Source organism: Pongo pygmaeus, chromosome 7 (genome assembly GCF_028885625.2).
Source record: "Pongo pygmaeus isolate AG05252 chromosome 7, NHGRI_mPonPyg2-v2.0_pri, whole genome shotgun sequence".
Classification (NCBI taxonomy): Eukaryota; Metazoa; Chordata; class Mammalia; order Primates; family Hominidae; genus Pongo; species Pongo pygmaeus.
In genome coordinates, this window is record NC_072380.2 from 8753931 (window position 1) to 8778610 (window position 24680).

At 37.6% G+C, this 24680-nt stretch overlaps 1 protein-coding gene across 1 annotated transcript; it reads left to right on the forward strand.

Annotated features, from left to right (window-relative positions):
• The first annotated feature begins 13056 nt into the window (after positions 1 to 13056).
• LOC129042741 (beta-defensin 131A) lies at positions 13057 to 19156 on the forward strand. Its single transcript, XM_054499031.2, has 2 exons — positions 13057 to 13114; positions 19005 to 19156. The coding sequence occupies exons 1-2, from the start codon at positions 13057 to 13059 to the stop codon at positions 19154 to 19156; spliced, it is 210 nt and encodes a 69-aa protein (XP_054355006.1).
• The last annotated feature ends 5524 nt before the right edge of the window (positions 19157 to 24680 follow it).

The following is a 24680-nucleotide window of genomic DNA, read 5'->3' on the forward strand; positions in this document are numbered from 1 at the left end:
TGTACTATACATTTCGAAAATGCCAAGAGAATACATTTCTTTTTTTTTTCTTTTTATTATTATTATTATTATTATTATTATTATACTTTACATTTTATGGTACATGTGCGCAATGTGCAGGTAAGTTACATATGTATACATGTGCCATGCTGGTATGCTGCACCCACTAACTCGTCATCTAGCATTAGGTATATCTCCTAATGCTATCCCTCCCACCTCCCCCCACCCCACAACAGTCCCTGAAGTGTGGTGTTCCTCTTCCTGTGTCCATGTCTTCTCATTGTTCAATTCCCACCTATGAGTGAGAATATGCGGTGTTTGGTTTTTTGTTCTTGCGATAGTTTACTGAGAATGATGATTTCCAATTTCATCCATGTCCCTACAAAGGACATGAACTCATCATTTTTTATGGCTGCATAGTATTCCATGGTGTATGTGTGCCACATTTTCTTAATCCAGTCTATCATTGTTGGACATTTGGGTTGGTTCCAAGTCTTTGCTATTGTGAATAATGCCACAATAAACATACGTGTGCATGTGTCTTTATAGCAGCATGATTTATAGTCCTTTGGGTATATACCCAGTAATGGGATGGGTGGGTCGAATGGAATTTCTAGTTCTAGATCCCTGAGGAATCGCCACACTGACTTCCACAAGGGTTGAACTAGTTTACAGTCCCACCAACAGTGTAAAAGTGTTCCTATTTCTCCACATCCTCTCCAGCACCTGTTGTTTCCTGACTTTTTAATGATTGCCATTCTAACTGGTGTGAGATGGTATCTCATTGTGGTTTTCATTTGCATTTCTCTGATGGCCAGTGATGGTGAGCATTTTTTCATGTATTTTTTGGCTGCATAAATGTCTTCTTTTGAGAAGTGTCTGTTCATGTCCTTCACCCACTTTTTGATGGGGTTGTTTGTTTTTTTCTTGTAAATTTGTTGGACATCATTGTAGATTCTGGATATTAGCCCTTTGTCAGATGAGTAGGTTGCGAAAATGTTCTCCCATTTTGTAGGTTGCCTATTCACTCTGATGGTAGTTTCCTTTGCTGTGCAGAAGCTCTTTAGTTTAATTAGATCCCATTTGTCAATTTTGGCTTTTGTTGCCATTGCTTTTGGTGTTTTAGACATGAAGTCCTTGCCCATGCCTATGTCCTGAATGGTAATGCCTAGGTTTTCTTCTAGGGTTTTTATGGTTTTAGGTCTAACATTTAAGTCTTTAATCCATCTTGAATTGATTTTTGTATAAGGTGTCAGGAAGGGATCCAGTTTCAGCTTTCTACATATGGCTAGCCAGCTTTCCCAGCACCATTTATTAAATAGGGAATCCTTTCCCCATTGCTTGTTTTTGTCAGGTTTGTCAAAGATCAGATAGTTGTAGATATGTGGCATTATTTCTGACGGCTCTGTTCTGTTCCATTGATCTATATCTCTGTTTTGGTACCAGTACCATGCTGTTTTGGTTACTGTAGCCTTGTAGTATAGTTTGAAGTCAGGTAGTGTGATGCCTCCAGCTTTGTTCTTTTGGCTTAGGATTGACTTGGTGATGCGGGCTCTTTTTTGGTTCCATATGAACTTTAAAGTAGTTTTTTCCAATTCTGTGAAGAAAGTCGTTGGTAGCTTGATGGGGATGGCATTGAATCTGTAAATTACCTTGGGAAGGATGGCCATTTTCACAATATTGATTCTTCCTACCCATGAGCATGGAATATTCTTCCATTTGTTTGTATCCTCTTTTTCTTTCATTGAGCAGTGGTTTGTAGTTCTCCTTGAAGAGGTCCTTCACATCCCTTGTAAGTTGGATTCCTAGGTATTTTATTCTCTTTGAAGCAATTGTGAATGGGAGTTCACTCATGATTTGGCTCTCTATCTGTTATTGATGTATAAGAATGCTTGTGATTTTTGTACATTGATTTTGTATCCTGAGACTTTGCTGAAGTTGCTTATCAGCTTAAGGAGATTTTGGGCTGAGACAATGGGGTTTTCTAGATATACAATCATGTCATCTGCAAACAGGGACAATTTGACTTTCTCTTTTCCTAATTGAATACCCTTTATTTCCTTCTCCTGCCTAATTGCCCTGGCCAGAACTTCCAACAGTATGTTGAATAGAAGTGGTGAGAGAGGGCATCCCTGTCTTGTGCCAGTTTTCAAAGGGAATGCTTCCAGTTTTTGCCCATTCAGTATGATATTGGCTGTGGGTTTGTCATAGATAGCTCTTATTATTTTGAGATACGTCCCATCAAAACCTAATTTATTGAGAGTTTTTAGCATGAAGGGTTGTTGAATTTTGTCAAAGGCCTTTTCTGCATCTATTGAGATAATCATGTGGGTTTTGTCTTTGGTTCTGTTTATATGCTGGATTACATTTACTGATTTGCGTATATTGAACCAGCCTTGCATCCCAGGGATGAAGCCCACTTGATCATGGTGGATAAGCTTTTTGATGTGCTGCTGGATTCTGTTTGCCAGTATTTTATTGAGGATTTTTGCATCAATGTTCATCAAGGATATTGGTCTAAAATTCTCTTTTTTTGTTGTGTCCCTGCTAGGCTTTGGTATCAGGATGATGCTGGCCTCATAAAATGAGTTAGGGAGGATTCCCTCTTTTTCTATTGATTGGAATAGTTTCAGAAGGAATGGTACCAGCTCCTCCTTGTACCTCAGGTAGAATTCAGCTGTGAACCCATCTGGTCCTGGACTTTTTTTGGTTGGTAAGCTATTGATTATTGCCACAATTTCAGCTCCTGTTATTGGTCTATTCAGAGATTCAACTTCTTCCTGGTTTAGTCTTGGGAGGGTGTATGTGTTGAGGAATTTATCCATTTCTTCTAGATTTTCTAGTTTATTTGCGTAGAGGTGTTTGTAATATTCTCTGATGGTAGTTTGTATTTCTGTGGGATCAGTGGTGATATCCCCTTTATCATTTTTTATTGCATCTATTTGATTCTTCTCTCTTTTTTTCTTTATTAATCTTGCTAGCGGTCTATCAATTTTGTTGATCCTTTCAAAAAACCAGCTCCTGGATTCATTTATTTTTTGAAGTGTTTTTTGTGTCTCTATTTCCTTCAGTTCTGCTCTGATTTTATTTATTTCTTGCCTTCTGCTAGCTTTTGAATGTATTTGATCTTGCTTTTGTAGTTCTTTTAATTGTGATGTTAGTGTGTCAATTTTGGATCTTTCCTGCTTTCTCTTGTGGGCATTTAGTGCTACAAATTTCCCTCTACACACTGCTTTGAATGCATCCCAGAGATTCTGGTATGTTGTGTCTTGGTTCTCGTTGGTTTCAAAGAACATCTTTATTTCTGCCTTCATTTCATTATGTACCCAGTAGTCATTCAGGAGCAGGTTGTCCAGTTTCCAGGTAGTTGAGCGGTTTTGAGTGAGATTCTTAATCCTGTGTTCTAGCTTGATTGCACTGTGATCTGAGAGATAGTTTGTTATAATTTCTGTTCTTTTACATTTATTGAGGAGAGCTTTACTTCCAAGTATGTGGTCAATTTTGGAATAGGAGTGGTGTGGTGCTGAAAAAAACGCATATTCTGTTGATTTGGGGTGGAGAGTTCTGTAGATGTCTATTAGGTCCGCTTGGTGCAGAGCTGAGTTCAATTCCTGGGTATCCTTGTTGACTTTCTGTCTCATTGATCTGTCTAATGTTGACAGTGGGGTGTTAAAGTCTCCCATTATTAATGTGTGGGAGTCTAAGTCTCTTTGTAGGTCACTCAGGACTTGCTTTATGAATCTGGGTGCTCCTGTGTTGGGCGCATATATGTTTAGGTTAGTTAGCTCTTCTTGTTGAATTAATCCCTTTACCATTATGTAATGGCCTTCTTTGTCTCTTTTGATCTTTGTTGGTTTAAAGTCTGTTTTATCAGAGACTAGGATTGCAACCCCTGCCTTTTTTTGTTTTCCATTTGCTTCGTAGATCTTCCTCCATCCTTTTATTTTGAGCCTATGTGTGTCTCTGCACGTGAGATGGGTTTTTTGAATACAGCACACTGATGGGTCTTGAGTTTTTATCCAATTTGCCAGTCTGTGTCTTTTAATTGGAGCATTTAGTCCATTTACATTTAAAGTTAATATTGTTATGTGTGAATTTGATCCTGTCATTATAATGTTAGCTGGTTATTTTGCTTGTTAGTTGATGCAGTTTCTTCCCAGTCTCAATGGTCTTTACATTTTGGCATGATTTTGCAGTGGCTGGTACTGGTTGTACCTTTCCATGTTTAGCGCTTCCTTCAGGAGCTCTTTTAGGGCAGGCCTGGTGGTGACAAAATCTCTCAGCATTTGCTTGTCTGTAAAGTATTTTATTTCTCCTTCACTTATGAAGCTTAGTTTGGCTGGATATGAAATTCTGGGTTGAAATTCTTTTCTTTAATAATGTTGAATATTGGTCCCCACTCTCTTCTGGCTTGTAGGGTTTCTGCCGAGAGATCCGCTGTTAGTCTGATGGGCTTCCCTTTGATGGTAACCCGACCTTTCTCTCTGGCTGCCCTTAACATTTTTTCCTTCATTTCAACTTTGGTGAATCTGACAATTATGTGTCTTGGAGTTGTTCTTCTCGAGGAGTATCTCTGTGGTGTTCTCTGTATTTCCTGAATCTGAATGTTGGCCTGCCTTGCTAGATTGGGGAAGTTCTCCTGGATAATATCCTGCAGAGTGTTTCCCAACTTGTTTCCATTCTCCCCGTCACTTTCAGGTACACCAATCAGACGTAGATTTGGTCTTTTCACATAGTCCCACATTTCTTGGAGACTTTGCTCGTTTCTTTTTATTCTTTTTTCTCTAACCTTCCCTTCTCGCTTCATTTCATTCATTTCATCTTCCAGGGCTGATACCCTTTCTTCCATTTGATCGCATCAGCTCCTGAGGCTTCTGCATTCTTCACGTAGTTCTCGAGCCTTGGTTTTCAGCTCCATCAGCTCCTTTAAGCACTTCTCTGTATTGTTTATTCTAGTTATACATTCTTCTAAATTTTTTTCAAAGTTTTCAACTTCTTTGCCTTTGGTTTGAATATCCTCCCGTAGCTTGGAGTAATTTGATCGTCTGAAGCCTTCTTCTCTCAGCTCGTCAAAGTCATTCTCCATCCAGCTTTGTTCCATTGCTGGTGAGGAACTGCGTTCCTTTGGAGGAGGAGAGGTACTCTGCTTTTTAGAGTTTCCAGTTTTTCTGCTCTGTTTTTTCCCCATCTTTGTGGTTTTATCTACTTTTTGTCTTTGATGAAGTCATGTACAGATGGGTTTTTGGTGTGGCTATCCTTTCTGTTAGTTTTCCTTCTAACAGACAGGACCCTCACCTGCAGGTCTGTTGGAGTACCTGGCTGGCTGTGTGAGGTGTCAGTCTGCCCCTGCTGGGGGATGCCTCCCAGTTAGGCTGCTCGGGGGTCAGGGGTCAGGGACCCACTTGAGGAGGCAGTCTGCCCATTCTCAGATCTCCAGCTGCATGCTGGGAGAACCACTGCTCTCCTCAAAGCTGTCAGACAGGAACATTTAAGTCTGCAGAGGTTACTGCTGTCTTTTCGTTTGTCTGTGCCCTGCCCCCAGAGGTGGAGCCTACAGAGGCAGGCAGGCCTCCTTGAGCTGTGGTGGGCTCCACCCAGTTCAAGCTTCCAGGCTGCTTTGTTTACCTAAGCGAGCCTGGGCAATGACGGGCGCCCCTCCCCCAGCCTCGCTGCCGACTTGCTGTTTGATCTCAGACTGCTGTGCTAGCAATCAGCGAGACTCCGTGGGCGTAGGACCCTCTGAGCCAGGTGTGCGCTATACTCTCCTGGGGCACCATTTCCTAAGCCCGTCAGAAAAGCACAGTATTTGGGTGTGAGTGGCCCGATTTTCCAGGTGCCATCTGTCACCCCTGGAAAGGGAACTCCCTGACCCCTTGTGCTTCCCGAGTGAGGCAATGCCTCACCCCTGCTTCGGCTGGTGAACGGTGCACTCACCCACTGACCTGCGCCAACTGTCTGGCACTCCCTAGTGAGATGAACACAGTACCTCAGATGGAAATGCAGAAATCACCTTCTGCGTCGCTCACGCTGGGAGCTGTAGACCGGAGCTGTTCCTATTCGGCCATTTTGGCTCCTCTCCCGAGAATACATTTCAACCATTCTCAAGACAAAAAAATAATGATTGTAGGTGATTGGTGTGTTAATTACCTTGATCTAATTATTCCCCATTGAATTCATAAATCATAACATTCACTTTGTACCCAATAAATAAGACAACTCTAATTTATCATTTTATAATTAATAATTTGTTAATAAATAAGATAACAAGCAAAAGATTTGAGTACACATTTCACCAAAGAAAATATGTGAATGGGCATAAACACATGAAAAGATTATCAGAATCATTAGTCATTAGTGAAATGGAAATTAAAACCACAATGAGAAGCCACTTAACACACACTAGAGTAACTATAATAAAAATGACCAGTGGTAAAATATGTCCATGAAGATGTGGCTAAATGAGGGCCCTTTACAATGCTGATGGAAATATGAAATAATATCACCGCTTTGGAATATAGTTTGGCCTCTTCTTAAAGCTAATAAATATGAATATATCATGCAATTTAATGATACTATTCTTAGGTTTCTATCCCATATATTAGTATATGGATAAACAAAATGTACTATATCTATACAGAGAAATACTATTTTGTAATATAAAAGAACAAATACTAGTACATGATACATCATGGATGAACTTCCACAACATTATGCTGCATGAAAAAAGCCAGTGAATGAGTTTATATATAATCCCCACACTCCCAGTCTTCAGATTAAAATGCAGCCCCAGCTGACAGCTTTTGTCTGCAAATTCAACACAGACCTTTAGCCAAAAGCACCCAGTTAAGCCTCATCCCACAGAAACTTGTGATAATCAGTTTGTTGTTTTAAGCCACTACATTTTGGAATACCTTGTTATGCAACAATAACTAATACACTACCCCTGTGAAATTTCTATGTTGTGCTTATTCTCTTTCATAAAATGTGTTGAGTAACCACCTAGCTCAATCTGTAATCTCAATTATTCTTAAGAAATTGGAATTATCACACTTTGGGAGGCCAAGGTGGGCAGATCAGGAGGTCAGGAGATCGGGACCATCCTGGCTAACAGGAGGAAACCCCGTCTCTACTGAAAAATTAAAAAAAAAAAAAAATTAGCCGGGTGTGGTGGCAGGCGCCTGTAGTCCCAGCTACTCGGGAGGCTGAGGCAGGAGAATGGCGTGAACCCGGGAGGCGGAGCTTGCAGTGAGTCGAGATCGCACCACTGCACTCCAGCCTGGGTGACAGAGCAAGACTCCGGCTCAAAAAAACAAAAAAAGAAATAGGAATTATCTATTCCTTCAGGATTGTACATAAAATCTTGCTAGTTCTAACACCTTTCGGATGTAAAAGGATAGAACATTGACTACTTGTAAGTTTGTTTTGGTCAATATTATTCATTTATATTTCCCTAAAAGTGTCCATTTCATTCACATATTCAGGATAGGGGGTTTAAAGTATTCTATCATGATATCAAAGCTCTTCTCTGTCTGTAGTTTATGTTCGTTTTCTTCCCTGTATTATTTTTTTTCTCTTTTTCTCATGATGTTTTCCTAAGACTCATCTAATATATGAATCTTCCCATAAACTACCTAATGGTCTTACTAAATAACTCTACAGTGTTTCTTGCTTTGTTTTCTTCCTTCTTTACGTGTGATATTATTTTTGTTTACTGCCTCCTATTTTGTTTCAGGTTTTTCTTCTTTTTATTTTGTTATTTATTTCAAGTCTTCAGTTGAGCAGTACGCTGCTTTCATACTTTCATGAATTCTAGCAAATGTCTTGAAGACCATAAATGTCCCTTTTTATACCACTTTGGCTCCATTCCACAGGATTTCATTTACAGTGCTTTCTGTTTTTTCAGATCTAATTATTTTGTATTCATTTTTATGTACACCTTTGCCCAAGTGTTATGTAGGAATGTGTTGTGTTTTAATATCTCTGTGTATGAATTTGGGAATATATCTTATTGTTATTGATTTCTGATATTAGAAACTTGCAGCAGGGAGCATGACCTTTTTGATATCAATTTTATTTTAGAATTTATTCAATAATCATGGAAAGCCTCTCTGAGATGGTGACACAGGAACAAAGACTGAATGAAATAGGGAGACAGAGTTTCCATAGAAATATCTTAGAAAAGAATAATTCTTGCAATGGTAATAGAAAAAACAGAGGCTATGAGGTAGAAATGAGTTTGAAATGTTTATGGAAGAGCAAGAAAACTAACACGTGTGGAACAGAATGAAAAGAGGGAACAGTAGCGGGAAAAAAAGATTGGAGAAATATTTAGCAACCAAATCAGGTAGGACATTGTGTGCCATGTAAACAGACTGGATTTTATTCTGTGTAGTTTTTTTAAAAAACGTAATTAGATTTTCAATAAGAAAATAATTTGATTTAATTTGCATTTTAGAAACATATCTCTGGTGTCTGAACACAAATTAGAGTATGCAAAGCTCTCATAGAAACATAGAGACAAGTTAGAGGGCTCTCTCCAGAGACACTAGTGACTTGGACAATGCTGCAATGACAGATGAAGTGAACAAAGGTTGGATTTAAGACACATTTTAGGCCGGGCCCAGTGGCTCACACCCATAATCCCAGCACTTTGGGAGGCCAAGGCAGGCGGATCATCTGAGGACAGGAGTTTGAGAACAGCCTGACCAACATGGGGAAACCCCATCTCTACAAAAATAAGATACAAAAATTAGCTGAGAATTGGTAGCTAGCACCTGTAATCCCAGTTACTCGGGAGGCTGAGACACAAGAATCGCTTGAACCTGGGAAGCAGAGGTTGCAGTGAGCAGAGATCACACCATTGTACTCCAGCCTAGGTAACAGAGTGAAACTCTGTCTCAAAAATTTTAAAAAATAAAAAATAAAAAAGATATTTTAAAGATAGAACTGGGCTTGCTAATGGGTTGTAATTATAAAATGAAAGAATCAAAGGTATGCCCAGAGTTTTTGTTTGTTTTTGTTTTTTAACCTGAACAACTAGGTACTTGAACCCATCATTGAGAGAGCAAGACTAAGGGGAGTGTGGGTTTTAACAGAGAAAGTGGTATGAATCAAAAATTCATTTTGGAATTCTTGAGTTGCTTATTAGACATCCAAAAGTAGATGTCAAGTCAATAGTTGAATTTTTTTATTCTGAAGCTTATGGGGAACATCCAGGCTAGAGCTAATACTTCATTTACACAGAGAGAGACAGCAACCTTGTGCCAATATGCTTCTCATGGGCATGAAGAGAATCTATCTATAGACTTGATCAACTCAAGCATAGAAAGAGAAAAAAAAATTGCCTCCTAACAACTGGTGGAGTGATTTTACTCATTTCGTTTGACCTTATGTCTATCATTTATTTTTACCTTATTTTTTATCTTTTTCTCTTATTTTGCTAGTTGAACAAAGTTATTATCCATTTCTTACCTATATTGGAAAATAGTCTATACTAAGATTCTTCTTTCAATTAACAACGTATTGAACTTAAGGTTTCACTCACTCCATATAAGTTAAGCACACCTGCAACTCCAGCAACCACTTGATTCAGGAGACCTAGCCAGAAACTGATTTGGAAATAGTAGAGAAGCCCCTTGGGACAATCGCATAACATTTCAATAGTGAAAGTATAAACACAAAACAATGCCCAACAATGAAAGGATGAGTACATAAATATATTATGAAATATCCATAATATGGAATATTATGCAGAAAGCAAAAATTACTCTTTTGGAGTATTTGAAAATAGCATAGGAAAATATTTACAATAAAGTAATACCTATTAAATAAATAAAGCTATAGGTGAATCACAAGAATAAGAGAGAGAGAAATTTAATGGAAAGTAAATAAACTAAAATAGTAATGATCTTTTAAGTGATCAAGTAATGTGTTATATCTATTATCATGATAATCTTTTTTCCAATTTTTAAATAAAATACTATTTAGGAATCAATAAAAATAAAATATGCATATAGGATATAGGCATATATGTGTTTGTCTGCTCTTATACAGAGAAAAACTTGTGAGTGATTTAGCAAAAGTATATTCAATGGAAAGCTAAGTGAAAATGTCAGCCACGTGTGGGGTAAGAAGTGATTGAAAGATAAAATGAAAATGAAGCATAGAGACTATGACTTTCCTGAGGGGGAAAGGGAAAAGCGAGGGCATTCATTAAAAAAAAAACTAAATACATGAAAGACAAGACAATTTTGTGTTTTGTTTTTAACATGGCAGGAACTTGAGGATATTGATAGACTTAAATTAAGGAAAACAATGGATTTAGAAAACTGGCAGCAGCCGGGCACGTAGCTCACTGTTGTAATCCCAGCACTTTGGGAGGCAGAGGCAGGCAGATCACTTGAGGCCAAGAGTTCAAGACCAGCCTGGTGGACATGGTGAAACCTCATCTCTACCAAAAATACAAAAATTATCTGGGTGTGGTGGCACACACCTGTAATCCCAGCTATGCGGGAGGCTGAGGCAGGAGATTCACTTGAACCTGGAGGTGGAGGTTGCAGTGAGCTGAGATCACGTCGCTGCCCTCCAGCCTGGGTGACAGAGTGAGACTCTGTCTCAAATAAATAAATAAATAAGAAAAAGAAAACCAGCAGCAACAAGAAGAAAAATAGATAATTAATGCATCGAAGTCCCCAAAGCTGTCAGTACTTCTGAAGGCAGGGAAGGAAGGTAAACAATGAATACTTGATTATAAATTGTTTATTGAAAATCCGGTGCCTTCCTAGAGAGTTATGTGCAATAAAATGCAATAATTTCTAGGTCACATTTAATTCTCTAATGGTAAATTGCCTTCTTTCTTTTTCTACTGTGACAACTTATATTTGATAGCTTGATAGCTATCTGATTTTCTTCTTGGTGTTCTTTTAAGGAAAGTCATTGGTCAAAGCACTTTATCTTTCTTTGCTGAAGCCCTCTGCAATCTAAGCCATCTTTCAATGCTCATCTGGTACCTACTGGTCCACCCCCAGAATGCAATGAACCTTCCTCTGACCCTTCTTTGATATCCCTGATTGCCAGCCCATGGGTTACACAATGTTCTTGGGCTTCCTGGGCAGGATTCCAAGCCTGCCTCCTGGCTCCAAATCTCTTAGGTTGGAGCAAATGTAATTGTGATTTTTGCCATTGAAAGTAATGGCAAAAACCGCAATTACATTTGCACCAACCTGTATCAGGCTGGCAAACAAATGTTCATAGAAAATATCAAGCAGTGAAAATTATGCCCTTAGTGTTCCATAAAGGATTTCGATTATTTGTTCTCATAAATTGTATTGCTTTGCAGTGTAAATTGTACTTCCAAAGCTTTTCCTCGTGATCAAGAAAGAAATAATTCTCAGATAGCTGAGAAAAATCAGTAAATTCTGGATTCTTGATCAGAGATGCTAATGATCCTAGGCCATTCTGGCTTCAGTAAATGGAACAGTCAGCAATAACCAGCACAATGACCCTAAGATCCCCCTTTGAGTTTCTAGGGTGCTGGCAGAGGCTTGTGCCCAGGCACTGCTGCCCCAGCAACTCAGGAAGAAGGACCTGAATGGAGGTTTAGGGAAAAACATCCCCAGAGCTTTCATGCCCCTCACTGGCCCTCCTGAGGCTAAGACTTGGGAAGTTTGCCTCTTCCAAGACCTCCCCATCCCTGACTCAAGATTTCATTTTCAAAGTCTCTAAAGGCAGGAAGGACCTGCTGAAATAATGTAACCACGTGTTCCATTCACTAACACTCTGAAGTATTATAGAAGTAGCACCAAGAAGAAGGCATGGCAGAAAGAGAACTTCCTTCTTGGTACTGAGAAAAGTTACTTCACCTGTAGTGAGACCATCTAGAAAGGAATGAAGGTCAAGTAAGACCAGGAATGTGCATGTACTTTGCAGTTTCTGAAGTTGATATTCTGGCCAGACGTGGTGGCTCACCCCTGTAATCCCAGAAGTTTGGGAGGCCGAGGCAGGTGGATCACTTGAGGCCAGGCATTAAAGACCAGCCTGGCCAACATGGCAAGACCCTGTTGCTACTAAAGATACAAAACTTAGACAGGCATGGAGATGTGTGCCTCTAATCCCAGCTACTTGGGAGGCTGAGGCAGAAGAATCACTTGAACCCGGGAGGCAGAGGTTGCAGTGAGCCAAGATCACACCACTGTACTCCAGCCTGGGTGACAGTGTGAGACCCTGCCTCTAAATAAAAAATAAATAAATAAATAAAGTTTACTCATACCCTCTTTAAGCATTCCCTACAGCACCCAGAGTATTCTGGTGTTTATGTTCATTTCCTTAGTGTCTAAGAAGTAATTTGTGCCTCTTTGTCAGAAATATGCTCGTGTTGCATTGCCGTTTCTTTGCATGTATTATTTGCTTTCCGAAGTATATTATAGGTTCCCTAAGGCCCACTCTTCTTTCTTTAATTCCTCTCATATTACATATAACTGATGTGCAAACCATTTGTGTTAACTTAGATTTCAGTATAAAAGTTAGTTTATCTCATTCGATTGATTGGACAGAAAGATAATCAAATAAAAGCTTTTCTGTATCTCACTAGTCTGTTTATAATTTCAAATTGAATTCCATTGCTTAAGCATGCTAACACACAGTGCCAAAATATTAATAAATAGGCATGCTGTTGTATTACGTGCTTCTTCCTATTATCAGAAAAATAAAATGAATGCTTTTCCTCTATAACTGCTTCCTTAACTTTTATAGTTCCTCCAGAATGCGTAAGACAATGCTGATATTTCAACAGTCTCTCCCCTGCCTTTGCCATGGCTGTGCTTTCTACTACCTTTGCACACACCCTGTTGACCTTTGATAAATGTACTTTAAATGACATGGTCATGACGATTGCATGCTGTCTCCTGATATAAAATCTCATTGAAACACAGAAATGTTCTTGCTCCTGAAAGGTTCAATAATCACTCAGCAACTCACCTCTTAAGAGGAATGAATGTACACAGAAGTCGTCTTCATCTCAGCTACTGATTCTCTCTAACGTGCTTTACCTATTCAACCATGAGGGTCTTGTTTTTTGTCTTTGGAGTCCTTTCCTTGATGTCCGCAGTTCCTCCAGGTAAGACAGAAACTTTTTTATTCCAAAGCTCTACAAATATAAGTAAAAGAAAATGCAAGGTCTTTCAAGAGTCTGAAAATAAATTAGGCATGGGCAGATTTTACTGTACCATGAAGGCTGCTCAGAGAATTGAAGAGTTGATACTAAAGAAATCAATAAGGTGGTTCACTGCAGTGATTTAACCTATGATAAACTCACTTGAGGCCAGGCACAGTGGCTCATGTCTATAATCCCAGCATTTGGGGAGTTTGAGGTGGGTAAGCTCAGGAGTTCTAGATCAGCCCGGTGGGGGCAACAGGGTGAAACCCCATCCCTACAAAAAAAAAATACAAAAAATTAGTCAGGTATAGTGGTACGTGCCAGTGGTTCTGGCTGCTCAGGAAGCCTAGGCAGGAGGATCGCTTGAGCCTGAGATGTCAAGGCTGCATTCAGCTTAGGTCATGCCACTGCACACCAGCCTGGGCAACAGAGTGAGATCCTGTCTCAAAAAATAATAATAATAAAAAATAAACTTACTTGAGAGTTGTGTTTGATCAAAAGATGGTGAGAGGATGCACACAGAACACAGGAAATTTAAAGAATTGGAAAAATGAAAAGTGAATGATGACTAGAAGAAGGGCTAGAGGTGAACAGGTGGGTACTCCACCATAATCCTTGGTTCACAGGATACTTTCACCACTGATCCAGGCAAGGACCTAGCCTCTGTGTTCCTTTAAAGTGGAATAAAACTCATATGATATCATTTAATGTATATGGAAATTACTTTTTGTATGGTGAGAGTTAAGATTCCACCTTAATTTTTAACCACATAACTAGCCAATTATATATAAGCATATTTATTAAATAATCAATATGACTTTCCCAAGTTAATTTTAAAATTCATCAATACTCCATAATAAAAACATATTAAACTGTGGTTTATACCTGAGATTTAGATTACCGGTTGACTTATTTATCATTTCTGAAGCACATTTTAACACTTCACAATTCAAGATTTCCTCATTTATATAATACTTTATGATTCAAGATTCCCTTATTTATATAATTACAAATAATTATGCCTTTCCTCCATGAATGTTAGTGGGTTTTTTATATTTTTATTGAGATACAATTTACCGTAAAATTCATTGCCTTAAAGTGTTCTATTCAGTGGTTATCAGTGTATTCTTAAAATTGTGCACCCCTTACCACTATCTAATTCCAGAATATTTTTATAACCCCAAGAAGAAATCTCTCCTCCTCCCAGTCCCTAGCAACCACTGATCTAATTTTTCTCTCTATGTATATTCCTATTCTGGACATTTACTATGAACAGAATAATAAATATGTGATCCTTCATGTCTGTCTTCTTTCATTTAGCATAATGTTTTCAAGATTCATCCATGTTGTGGCATATATTCGTACTTCATTCCTTCATTCAGTGGTCATCAGTATATCCCATTTTAAGAATCCACTGATACTCACTAAATGGAACACTCTAAAGGAATGAATTTTATAGTAAATTATATCTCAATAAAAATATAAAACACCAACATTCATGGAGGAAAAGTATAATTCTGTATAATTATATAAATGATGGAATCTTGACATAAATATTAAAATGTGCTCTGACGTAATATGTGCTTCAGAAAAGATAAATAAGTCAATTGATAATCTAAATCTCTGGTATAAGCCACAGTTTAATATGTATTTATTATAAAGTATTGGTGGATTTTAAAATCAATTTGGGAAAGTTAGATTGATTATTGTTGTTGGAAAAAAAAATTCATCGTATGGATTATTTAGCATATGGTTGTTTATAACAGACTCTAATGATCCATTGTGTTTCTTTTATACCAGTTGTAATGTCTCCTGTTTTGTTTCTGATTTTATTTATTTGGCATTCTCTCTTTTGTTCTTGGTTATTCTAGCTAGCAGTTTATAAAGTCTGTTTATCTCTTCCAAAAGTCAACTATTTGTTTCATTAATTCTTTGCATTTTTTAAATCTCGAATTCACTTAGTTCTGCTCTGATTTTTAATATTTCTTTCCTTCTCCTAAGTTTGGATTTCACTTTTTCTTGTTTTTCTTGTTCCTTGAGGTGCATAGTAGCTTGTTTATAATCTTACTATGTTCTTGCGGTAGGCATTTATTGCTATAAAATTCTCTCTTAGCACTTTCTTTGTTGTATTCCATAGGTTTTGGTATGTTGTGTTTCCATTTGCATTTATTTCAAGAACATTTGTTATTTTCTTCTTAGTTTTTTCATTGACTCAATGGTTGTTCAGAAGCATGTTGTTTAATTTCCATGTTATCTGTATGGTTTCCAAAGTTCTTCCTAGTATTCATTTCTAGTTCTATTCTATTTTTGTCTAGAATATACTTGATATAATGTTGATTTTTCAAAATTTGTTGAAACTTGTTTTGTGTCTTAACATATGGTCTAGCCCGGAGAATGCTCTATGTGATGAGGAGAAGAATGTGTATTCCACAGCTATTGGATGAAATGTTCTGTAAATGTCTGTTAATTCTATTTGGTCTGTGGTACAGATTAAATTCGATGATTATTTGTTAGCTTTCTACCTAGATGATCTGTCCAATGCTGAAAGTCGGGTGTTGAAGTCCTCAGTTATCATTATGTTGAGGTGTATCTCTCTCTTTAGCTCTAATGACATTTTTAATATATCTAAGTATTCCACTACTGGGTACATATATATACATATATGGGATTTTTAAACCCTCTTGCTGAATTGGCCCTTTTATTTTATGATCACCTTCTATGTCTCTTTTTATATTTTTTCACTTAAAGTCAATTTTGTCTGATATAAATATAGATGTATTAGGCCATTCTTGCATTGCTATAGGGTTATCATAATAAAGTACCACAGAATGGGTGCCTTAAATAACAAAAGTTCATTTTCTCACAGTTCTGGAAGTTATAAGTCTAAGATCAAAATGTCAGCACATTTGGTTTCTCCTGAGGCCTGTCTTGGCTTGCAGCTGGTTGCCTTCTTGCCATGTCCTCTGATTGCATTTTTTCTGTGCACATGCATTCCTGGTGTCTCTTCCTCTTTTAATAAGGACATCAGCCATATTGCATGAGGTCCATACCCTGGGAGTCTCATTTTAGCTTCATCAGTCCTTAAAAAAAATTTATCTTCAAATATGATTACATTCTGAGATACTAAAGATTGGAACTTCAACATACAAATTTTGGAGGAACACTGGTTAGCCCATCACGATGAATTCATCAATAGACTGATATGATCAAGGAAAGAATCAGTGAGCTTAAAGAAGTTTAAATAGCAACTTCCAAAACTTAAAAGCAAAGAAAAAAGAATTAAAAAGAACAGAATGTTTAATAAGTGTAGGCCAATTACAAAAGAAAAATATATGTGTAATGAAGTATCAGGAGGAGGAGAAAGAAAGGAACAGAAGAAATATTTCAAGAAATTCTGACTGAGATTTTCCCAAAATTGAAAATAAACAAAATCTACATATGTAGGAAGCTGAGAGAATACCAAGCAAGATAAATACCAAAAATTTAAACATAGGCATATTATATTGAAACTGCCAAAAATCAAAGACAAAAAGAAATTCTTAAAAGAAGCCAGGAGGGGAAAAAATCTTTATCTATGGACAACCAAGGATAAGAATTACATCAGCCTTCTCTTAAACCACATAAGCAAAAAGAGAGGAAAGTGAAATATTTAAAATGTTAAAAAGAAAAAGAACACTATCTTAAAACTCTCTACCTAGCAAAATTATCTTTTTTTTTTTAGACAGAGTCTCACTTTGTCACCCAGGCTGGAGTGCAGTGGCAGTGACCTTGGCTCACTGCAACCTCTGCCTCCTGGGTCCAAGCAATCTTGTGACTCAGCCAGCCACCACCACGCCTAGCTAATTTTGTATTTTTAGTAGAGACCGGGTTTCGCTATGTTGGCCAGGCTGGTCTCGAACTCCTGACCTCAGGTGATCTGCCTGCCTTGGCCTCCCAAAGTGTCAGGATTAAAGGTGCAGGCCACCTCACCCAGCCTACTCTTTAAATTTAAAGTAAAAATACATAATTTTCTTAGGTAAACAAAAATAGAGTTTGTCATCAGTAACCCTACCTTACAATAAAAGTAAAAAGAAATTCCTCACTCATACTCAATGGTGAAAAACTAAAAGCTTTTCTTCTAAGATCAGGAACAAGGCAAAAGTGCCCCTTCTTGCCACATTTATTTAACATGATACTAAAAGTTCTAGCAAGAACAATTAGGCAAGAAAAGGAAATAAATGGCATCCAAACTGTTGGGGTTGGGGAATGAGTAAAACTATCTATTTCCAAATGACATAATTTTTTTGTAAAAAACCCTAAACTTCACTCCCCCAAAATTATTAAAACTAATAACAAATTCAGTCAAGTTGCAGGATAGAAAATCAACATACAAATATCAGTTGTGTTTCTATAACACTAACAACAAGCAACTGGAAAGGAAGTAAAGAAAATCCCATTCACAATAGCAAGAAAAAGATAAGATACTTAAGAATAAACAACCAAAAAGATGAAAGACTGGTACATTAAAAATTGCAGACATTCATGAAAGAAATTAAAGAAGACACAAATCAGTGGAAAGATATCCTATGTTCATGAATTGGAAGACATAATAATATTAAAATATCCATACTATTCAAAGCAATTTATAGATTATATACAATCCCTGTCCAAATCCTAATGGCACTCTTGAAAGAAATAGAAAAAACAATCTTAAAATTCATATAAAACCACAAAGGACCCAGAATAGTCAAAACAATGAGCAAGAAAAACAAAGCTAGGGGCATCACATTTTCTAATTTCAAAATGTATTATAAAGATAGAGTAATCAAAACTGTGTGCTACTGGCATAAAGACAGACAATAGGCCAGTGGAAGAGAATAGAGGGCCCAGAAATAAACCCACACTTCTAGAGTCAACTGCCCTTCCACAAACATGCGAAGAATATATAGTGGGGAAAAGATGGTTTCTTCAATACATGGTACTGAGAAAACTGAATGTTCACATGCAAAAGAATAAAATTGGGCCTGTATCTTACACTACACACAAAAAGCAACTCAAAATAAACTACACATTTAAACATAATTACCTGAGACTGTAAAACTTATAGAAGAAAACATAAGGAGAAACTTTCACGATGTTGGTCATGGCAATTATTTCAACTTATAAATTGTAACAAAAGGATTTGGGAATGACTGATAGGTTTAAAGGGAATATTTATGGGAGATTATGGGTTATAGGCTCCTGTGCATATCTCAGTAACTTCCTCAGTAAAGGAGACATGGCCTTGAGCCCAAATACACTGGGAAGCTGGAACTAAGACTCAACTCCTTCTGACCCCTTCTCTCAATTAAGGATTCTTTTTTCTAATTTCACCTAGAATAGAGAAGCACCCAAAGATAAATTTTCCACTTTTCCACCACCATATGTCTTCACATAGTTTTATCTTTATCCATAATCTACCTTCTCTTCACTCTCTGATTCAAGGCCAACCCCTCCACTTACACTAGATTCCATCCCCAATAACTTTTTTAAGAATTTAACTCCAGAAGTTAAACATTATTTCCTGCATTATGAATCTCTACACCACCCCCAAGCTGGTTAATTCATTTTAGGTAGAAATATGTGGTAATAGTTCTCATTTAAAATTCTGTACATTTCCAGCTACTGCCTCATTTATCTACTCTCTTTATAGAAGAAATCATCGTTTGTCTTTATTCAGCATCTCCACTTTTTCTCTTGCATTCATTTGCTGTTGTTTTTGTTTTTCTGGGAAAGTTCTTTAATGTTTTTAATTTATCATAAAACATTTCAAACATTTAAAAATAAAAAGTAAGTAATATTGTGTCATATAATTTGTCTTCTCTTTTTAAAGCCAGAAGCTTCATTTCTAATAATGAATGTCCTTCAGAACACTATCATTGCAGACTGAAGTGCAATGCTGATGAACATGCAATTAGATACTGTGCTGACTTCAGCATCTGCTGCAAACTGAAGATCATTGAAATTGATGGACCGAAGTGGTGAAAATTCTAACTCCATCTTCTTCAGACTCCAGGAGAAAAAACGTGTCTTAAACTCTCTTATCTACGAATAATTAACATGATGGATGAAAATTATTATAATTGCATGTTTAGATGGTCAGGTGAAAATAAACATAAATTTTATAAATGCTCACATTCTATTTTCATTTGTGCATTTTAACATTTACTCCCTTAATTTACATCCACAACCACATTGTTGTTTCACCCATAGTACTATATCCCAGCCCTACCACTTATTAACTGTTCAAGCTTGGGCAAGTTATTTCTTTTCTGTCTATCTCAGCTTCCTTATTTATAAAATGGGATAGCAATAGGTACCTACATTGTGGTACTGTTAGGATTATATGAGTTAGTATATGTGAAGTTCTTAAACAGTATTTGGCCCTATTTTAGACATTATATAAATGTTAGCTATAATTTCATGAAACCCAAGAATTTGATCCATCTTATTGCTTTTGGGGTTTTATATAATTATTCTGTGTGGCCTGAGAGTTCATATTTGTTAAAATGTTAGGTGGTTTTGAAAATAAGGTATATTTTTCAGCTTATGGGATATATAATTTTATATAAACACAATCTATTAATGCAACATTATTCTATTCCAGTAATCTAGGACTTGATCACTAGTAGTGAGAACTAAAAAGAAAGAAGAGATGCAAGGTGAATTTTAGAATTAGGATTGGCAGGTTTTATTGGCCATATGATATATTGAGAAGGCATGAATGATGATTCTGAGATTTCAAAGCTGATAAAAAGATGGATGCCAATATAACTCACTAAACTAGAGGGGCCAGAAGAGAAAGTAGGTTGGGAATATGGGGAGAGTCAATGAAGAGATGTTTTGGCATAATAGGGTTTTAGTCATGTAAGGGATATGTCAGTCTACTAGGCATATTTACAAAAGTATAATTTTCTTTTTCTATAAATTAACTGAATTCCTATTAGGAATCTTATTTTGCCTGGTCACAGAAACTTAAACTTAGTCAGTTCATATTTGATCATATCTTCTCCAAGTTATTTTTAAGTTCCAAAAGAGGTAAGCAGTGATGAGGTATCTGGGAGAGCATTTATTATGTTAACCTACTAAAACATCTTCATTCTCATCTGTTCTTCTGTCACTAATCTAGGTACAACTGCTGAGTTGTGTCTCATTCTTATTTTTAATAAAATTTGTAAAGCTCTTTGGGTGAGGCCCATTCTTTGGTACATTGGTTGGTCCTGCTACTCAAGCAGCATCCTAGGTCCTTAGGTTACAAGTAAGTCCCTATAAGGGCCACAAAATAGTATTTCTCTTGTACTACTGCAGAGAGCCCAGCCTCATCTCACCTCAAATTCTTTCTAAAAAGTCTTGCATCACATCTCAGATGAGTCCTAATATGTGGTATACACTATTTTTCTTGTCTGTTTTTCTGCCTGCAAGTGATAATGTCCTGTTGGTAGTGGAAGCACTGGGGTCACCTCTCATTGTTGTTGTGGAAGCTGGTACCAAGTGTTGCCGATGCCTTGGCCCTTTGCATCCCAAGACGTCTGTGAAAGAAAAGAAAGAAAGAAAGAAAGAAAGGAAGGAAGGAAGGAAGGAAGGAAGGAAGGAAGGAAGGAAGGAAGGAAGAAAGAAAGAAAGAAAGAAAGAAAGAAAGAAAGAAAGAAAGAAAGAAAGAAAGAAAGAAAGAGAGAGAGAGAGAGAAAGAAAGAAAGAAAGAGAAAGAAAGAAAGAAGGAAAAAGAAAGAGAAAGAAAGAAAGAAGGAAAGAGAAAGCTTCTTTAGCTTTTTTAGTGTCACTTCCTTACCATAGGTTCTAGTTCCCCAGGCCCTGGCATCTACTAATTCTTCCTGACTGGCCCAGACTAGATTCAAACTAGAATTTTTGCTATATTTCAGAACCCCTTTATCCCAGGAGACAATATAGAACAGTGGTTAATAAATTTGGGTTCTAGAATCTCTGTAAGATTTCTCAGTCCCAGATATGTGATTTTAGAAGAATTACTCATATCGGTTTCAACATCTTGAAAATGTGAATGGTGAAAATGTCTAGTTAAGAGAGCATTTGTAAGATTAAGTGAGGCAATATAAAAAAAAAATACATACTACAATCCTTGACTCCTAAAAGTGCCCCAAATATCAGTTGTTAGAAATATATCTGCAGTAGTTCCCCACCCAGCCACAGTTCTAGTTACTTACAGTCAACCACAGTCCAAAATATTACATACGCTGGGTGCGGTGGCTCACGCCTGTAATCCCAGCGCTTTGGGAGACCAAGGTGGGCGGATCACCTGAGGGCAAGGGTTCGAGACCAGCCTGGCCAACGGGGTGAAACCCCATCTCTACTAAAAATACAAAAATCAGCCAAGCGTGGTGGCAGGTGCCTGTAATCAGCTACTCAGGAGGCTGAGGCAGGAGAATTGCTTGAACCCGGGAGGGAGAGGTTGCAGTGAGCCAAGATCACACCGCTGCACTCCAGCCTGGGCGACAGAGCAAGACTCCATCTCAAAAAAAATAAATAAATAAACACAAAATTCCATAAATAAACGATTCATAAGTGTTAAATTGCATGCTGTTCTGAGTAACAGGAAATCTTGCACAACGCAGCTCCACACACCCAGAATGTGAATCATCCCTTTGTCCAGTGTATCCACACTGTAAACACTGCATGCCCATTAGTTATTGAAATCATCTGCTTCTGAGATCCAGCCATTAACATCATCATGGCTCGGTGACCCAGGATCACCCGAAGCAGACGATCCTCCTTCTGACGTTTGGTCAGAAGATTAGCAGTAGCCTAATGCTATGTCACAATGTCTATGTCATTTTCCTCACTTCCTCTCATCACATAGGCATTTTATCATCTTACATCAGCACAAGAAGAAGAGTGAGCATAGCACAATAAGATATTTTGGGGGAGACAGAGTTCACATTCACATAACTTTTATAGTATTGTTATTATAGCATATTGTTATAATTATTCTATTTTATTATTAGTTATTGTTATTAAAATCTTACTGTGCCAAATTTATAAATTTAACTTTATCATAGGTCTGCGTGTATAGAAAAAAAGCACAGTATATATAGAGTTCTGTATTATCCACTGTTTCAAGCATCTACTGGGGGTCTTGGAACATAGCCCCATGAATAAGGGATAACTACTATATATTGTAAAGTTAAAGTATAAAGCTAACATCTAGAGTTCATTTATTTCTTCAACAATTATACCTTTGGCACTGATGGCCTGCTAGACTTTGAGCCCAATACTGGTGTAAAATGATAAATAAGACAGTCATGGAATCTGTACTTGGATCTCACAGTCTAATCATAGAGACACAACTAATTTATATAGCTACAATTGTGACAAGTGCTATGAAAAAAAAGGAATGGGTGCTCTGAAAATGTGTAATGGGAAGGAGGACCATCTCTTCACAGAGGATACAGAATCTGCTTCCTTCTGCATCTCCCACTGTTGGCTAGAATACATTTTTGCTTATTAGGATTGTTATTTGGAAAGGCTGCATATTGCATCTGTAAGGCTGAGGGTCAGACAGCGACATTTCAATTGCAGCTGAGAGTATGGCGTTGCAGAACAACCACAGATCAGGAAGATGAGAAGAGTAGCATGATGACCCTAAAGAAATACCAAACCCAGGAGGTAGAAGAAAGAGCCATCTAGTCCTAGCATGGAGCATACTGTACTTCTCCATTTTCTAGTCCCAGAGCACCATGTGGCCTTAGGGGAATATATGGATGAAAAGAAAAAGCTGGTGTGCTGGTAAACCACAAACTTGTTTTCAAATGATGCACAGATCTCCCCTCTTTATTCCCAAAGTCTATGAACTAGGTCAGCTCCCAACTCGTGGCACCCACAGTGAACCAGACACTGAGCCAGGGGAGCTCTAGATAACAAGAGACGATCTCTGACAGTTGTTGAAATTCTTCTTTACCTCTTAGAGCAAAACTCAGAGGCTGTCCTGTTCTGATATTTAAGTAAAATCAGGAATTGCTTGTAGTTGGTGACCTAGTCAGTGAACCAGGTCCTTATCAATAGTGGGAGAATAAAAGTAATAGTATGTTCTGGGGAAAATAATATGGCACTACAGTGGTCTTGGGGTTTTTTAACTTTGGCTTTGTCAGCAACATTATTTTTGCTTGGGTTAAAGCCTCTTCCAGCTGTTTATCAACATAGATAAAAGTATATTGCTTTATTATTTGTTCTTGAGTCATATTCAATGCTTTCTTTGCATGGGCAATGCCAATATCCCATTGAGCATGTCCTCTCTGAGGTTGAGGTTTCCAGGTCTTTTGTTTCTCAGAGTGATTGCTGACTTGTTTGGGAGCCTCAGCCAGTAATTCTTTATACTGTTTATGACCTTTATATTCCCATACCTGCTTTTCACAAACCCATGCCCTCACTAGCTGGTTGCTAAGAAATTGGACATGATATGACCAGGCACCCCTTATGTCAATTTTAGTATGAACTTCCAGCTGGGGCTCACTTGAAACCAAGGTAGGAACATAAGGTAGAAATGATAGATTCCTGCCTTGGGCTTTTTCTGTTTGGTAGGTGGTTTACTACTGATTCTATTTCAGATCTCATTATTGGTTTGTTCAGGCATTCAATTTCTTTCTAGTTCAATCTTGGGAGGTTGTACTTTTCCAGGAATTTATCAATTTCTTCTAGGCTTTGTAGCATGTGTGCATGCAGATGCTCCTAATAGTCTCTGAGGGTTTTTGCATTTCTTTTGGGTCAGTGGTAATATCCTCTTTCTCATTTCTGATTGTGTTTATTTGGATCTTCTTTTTTTAGTCTAGCTAGCAGTCTAAATAAGCAGATTTATTTATTCTTTTAAAGAGCCAACTTTTGGTTTCATTAATCTTTTGTATCGGTTCATGTCTCTATTTCATTCAGTTCAGCTCTGATTTTGGTTATTTCTTTCCTCGGCTAGTTTTGGGTTGATTTGCTCTTGTTTTTTTAGTTCTTCTAAGTGTGATGTTAGGTTCTTAATTTGAGATCTTTCTAACTTTGTAGTGTAGCCATTTTCATGCTATAAATGTCCCTCTTAACACTGCTTTAGTGTCTCATGGATTCTGGTACTGTACCTTTGTTTTCATCAGTTTAAATGAACGTCTTTTTTTAGACAGTGTCCCACTCTATCACCCAGGCTTGGGTGCAGCTGGACAACCACAGCTTACTGTAGTCCCAGCCCCTTAGGCTCAAGCAATTCTCCCACCTCGACCTCCCAAGTAGTTGGGACTACAGTCGTGCACCATCACACCTGGCTAATTTTTTTTTAATCTTGTAGAGACAGAGTCCCACCACGTTGCACAAACTGGCCTTAAACTCCTGGACTGAAGTGATCCAGCCTTCATTTCATCCTTTACCCAAAAGTCATTAAGGAGCACATTGTTTAATTTCCATGTACTTGTATCATTTTGAGAGATCTTCTTGGTATTGATTTCTATCTTTATTGCATTGCGGTCTGAGAATGTTACTGGTATGAGTTCTTTTTAATTTGTTAAGA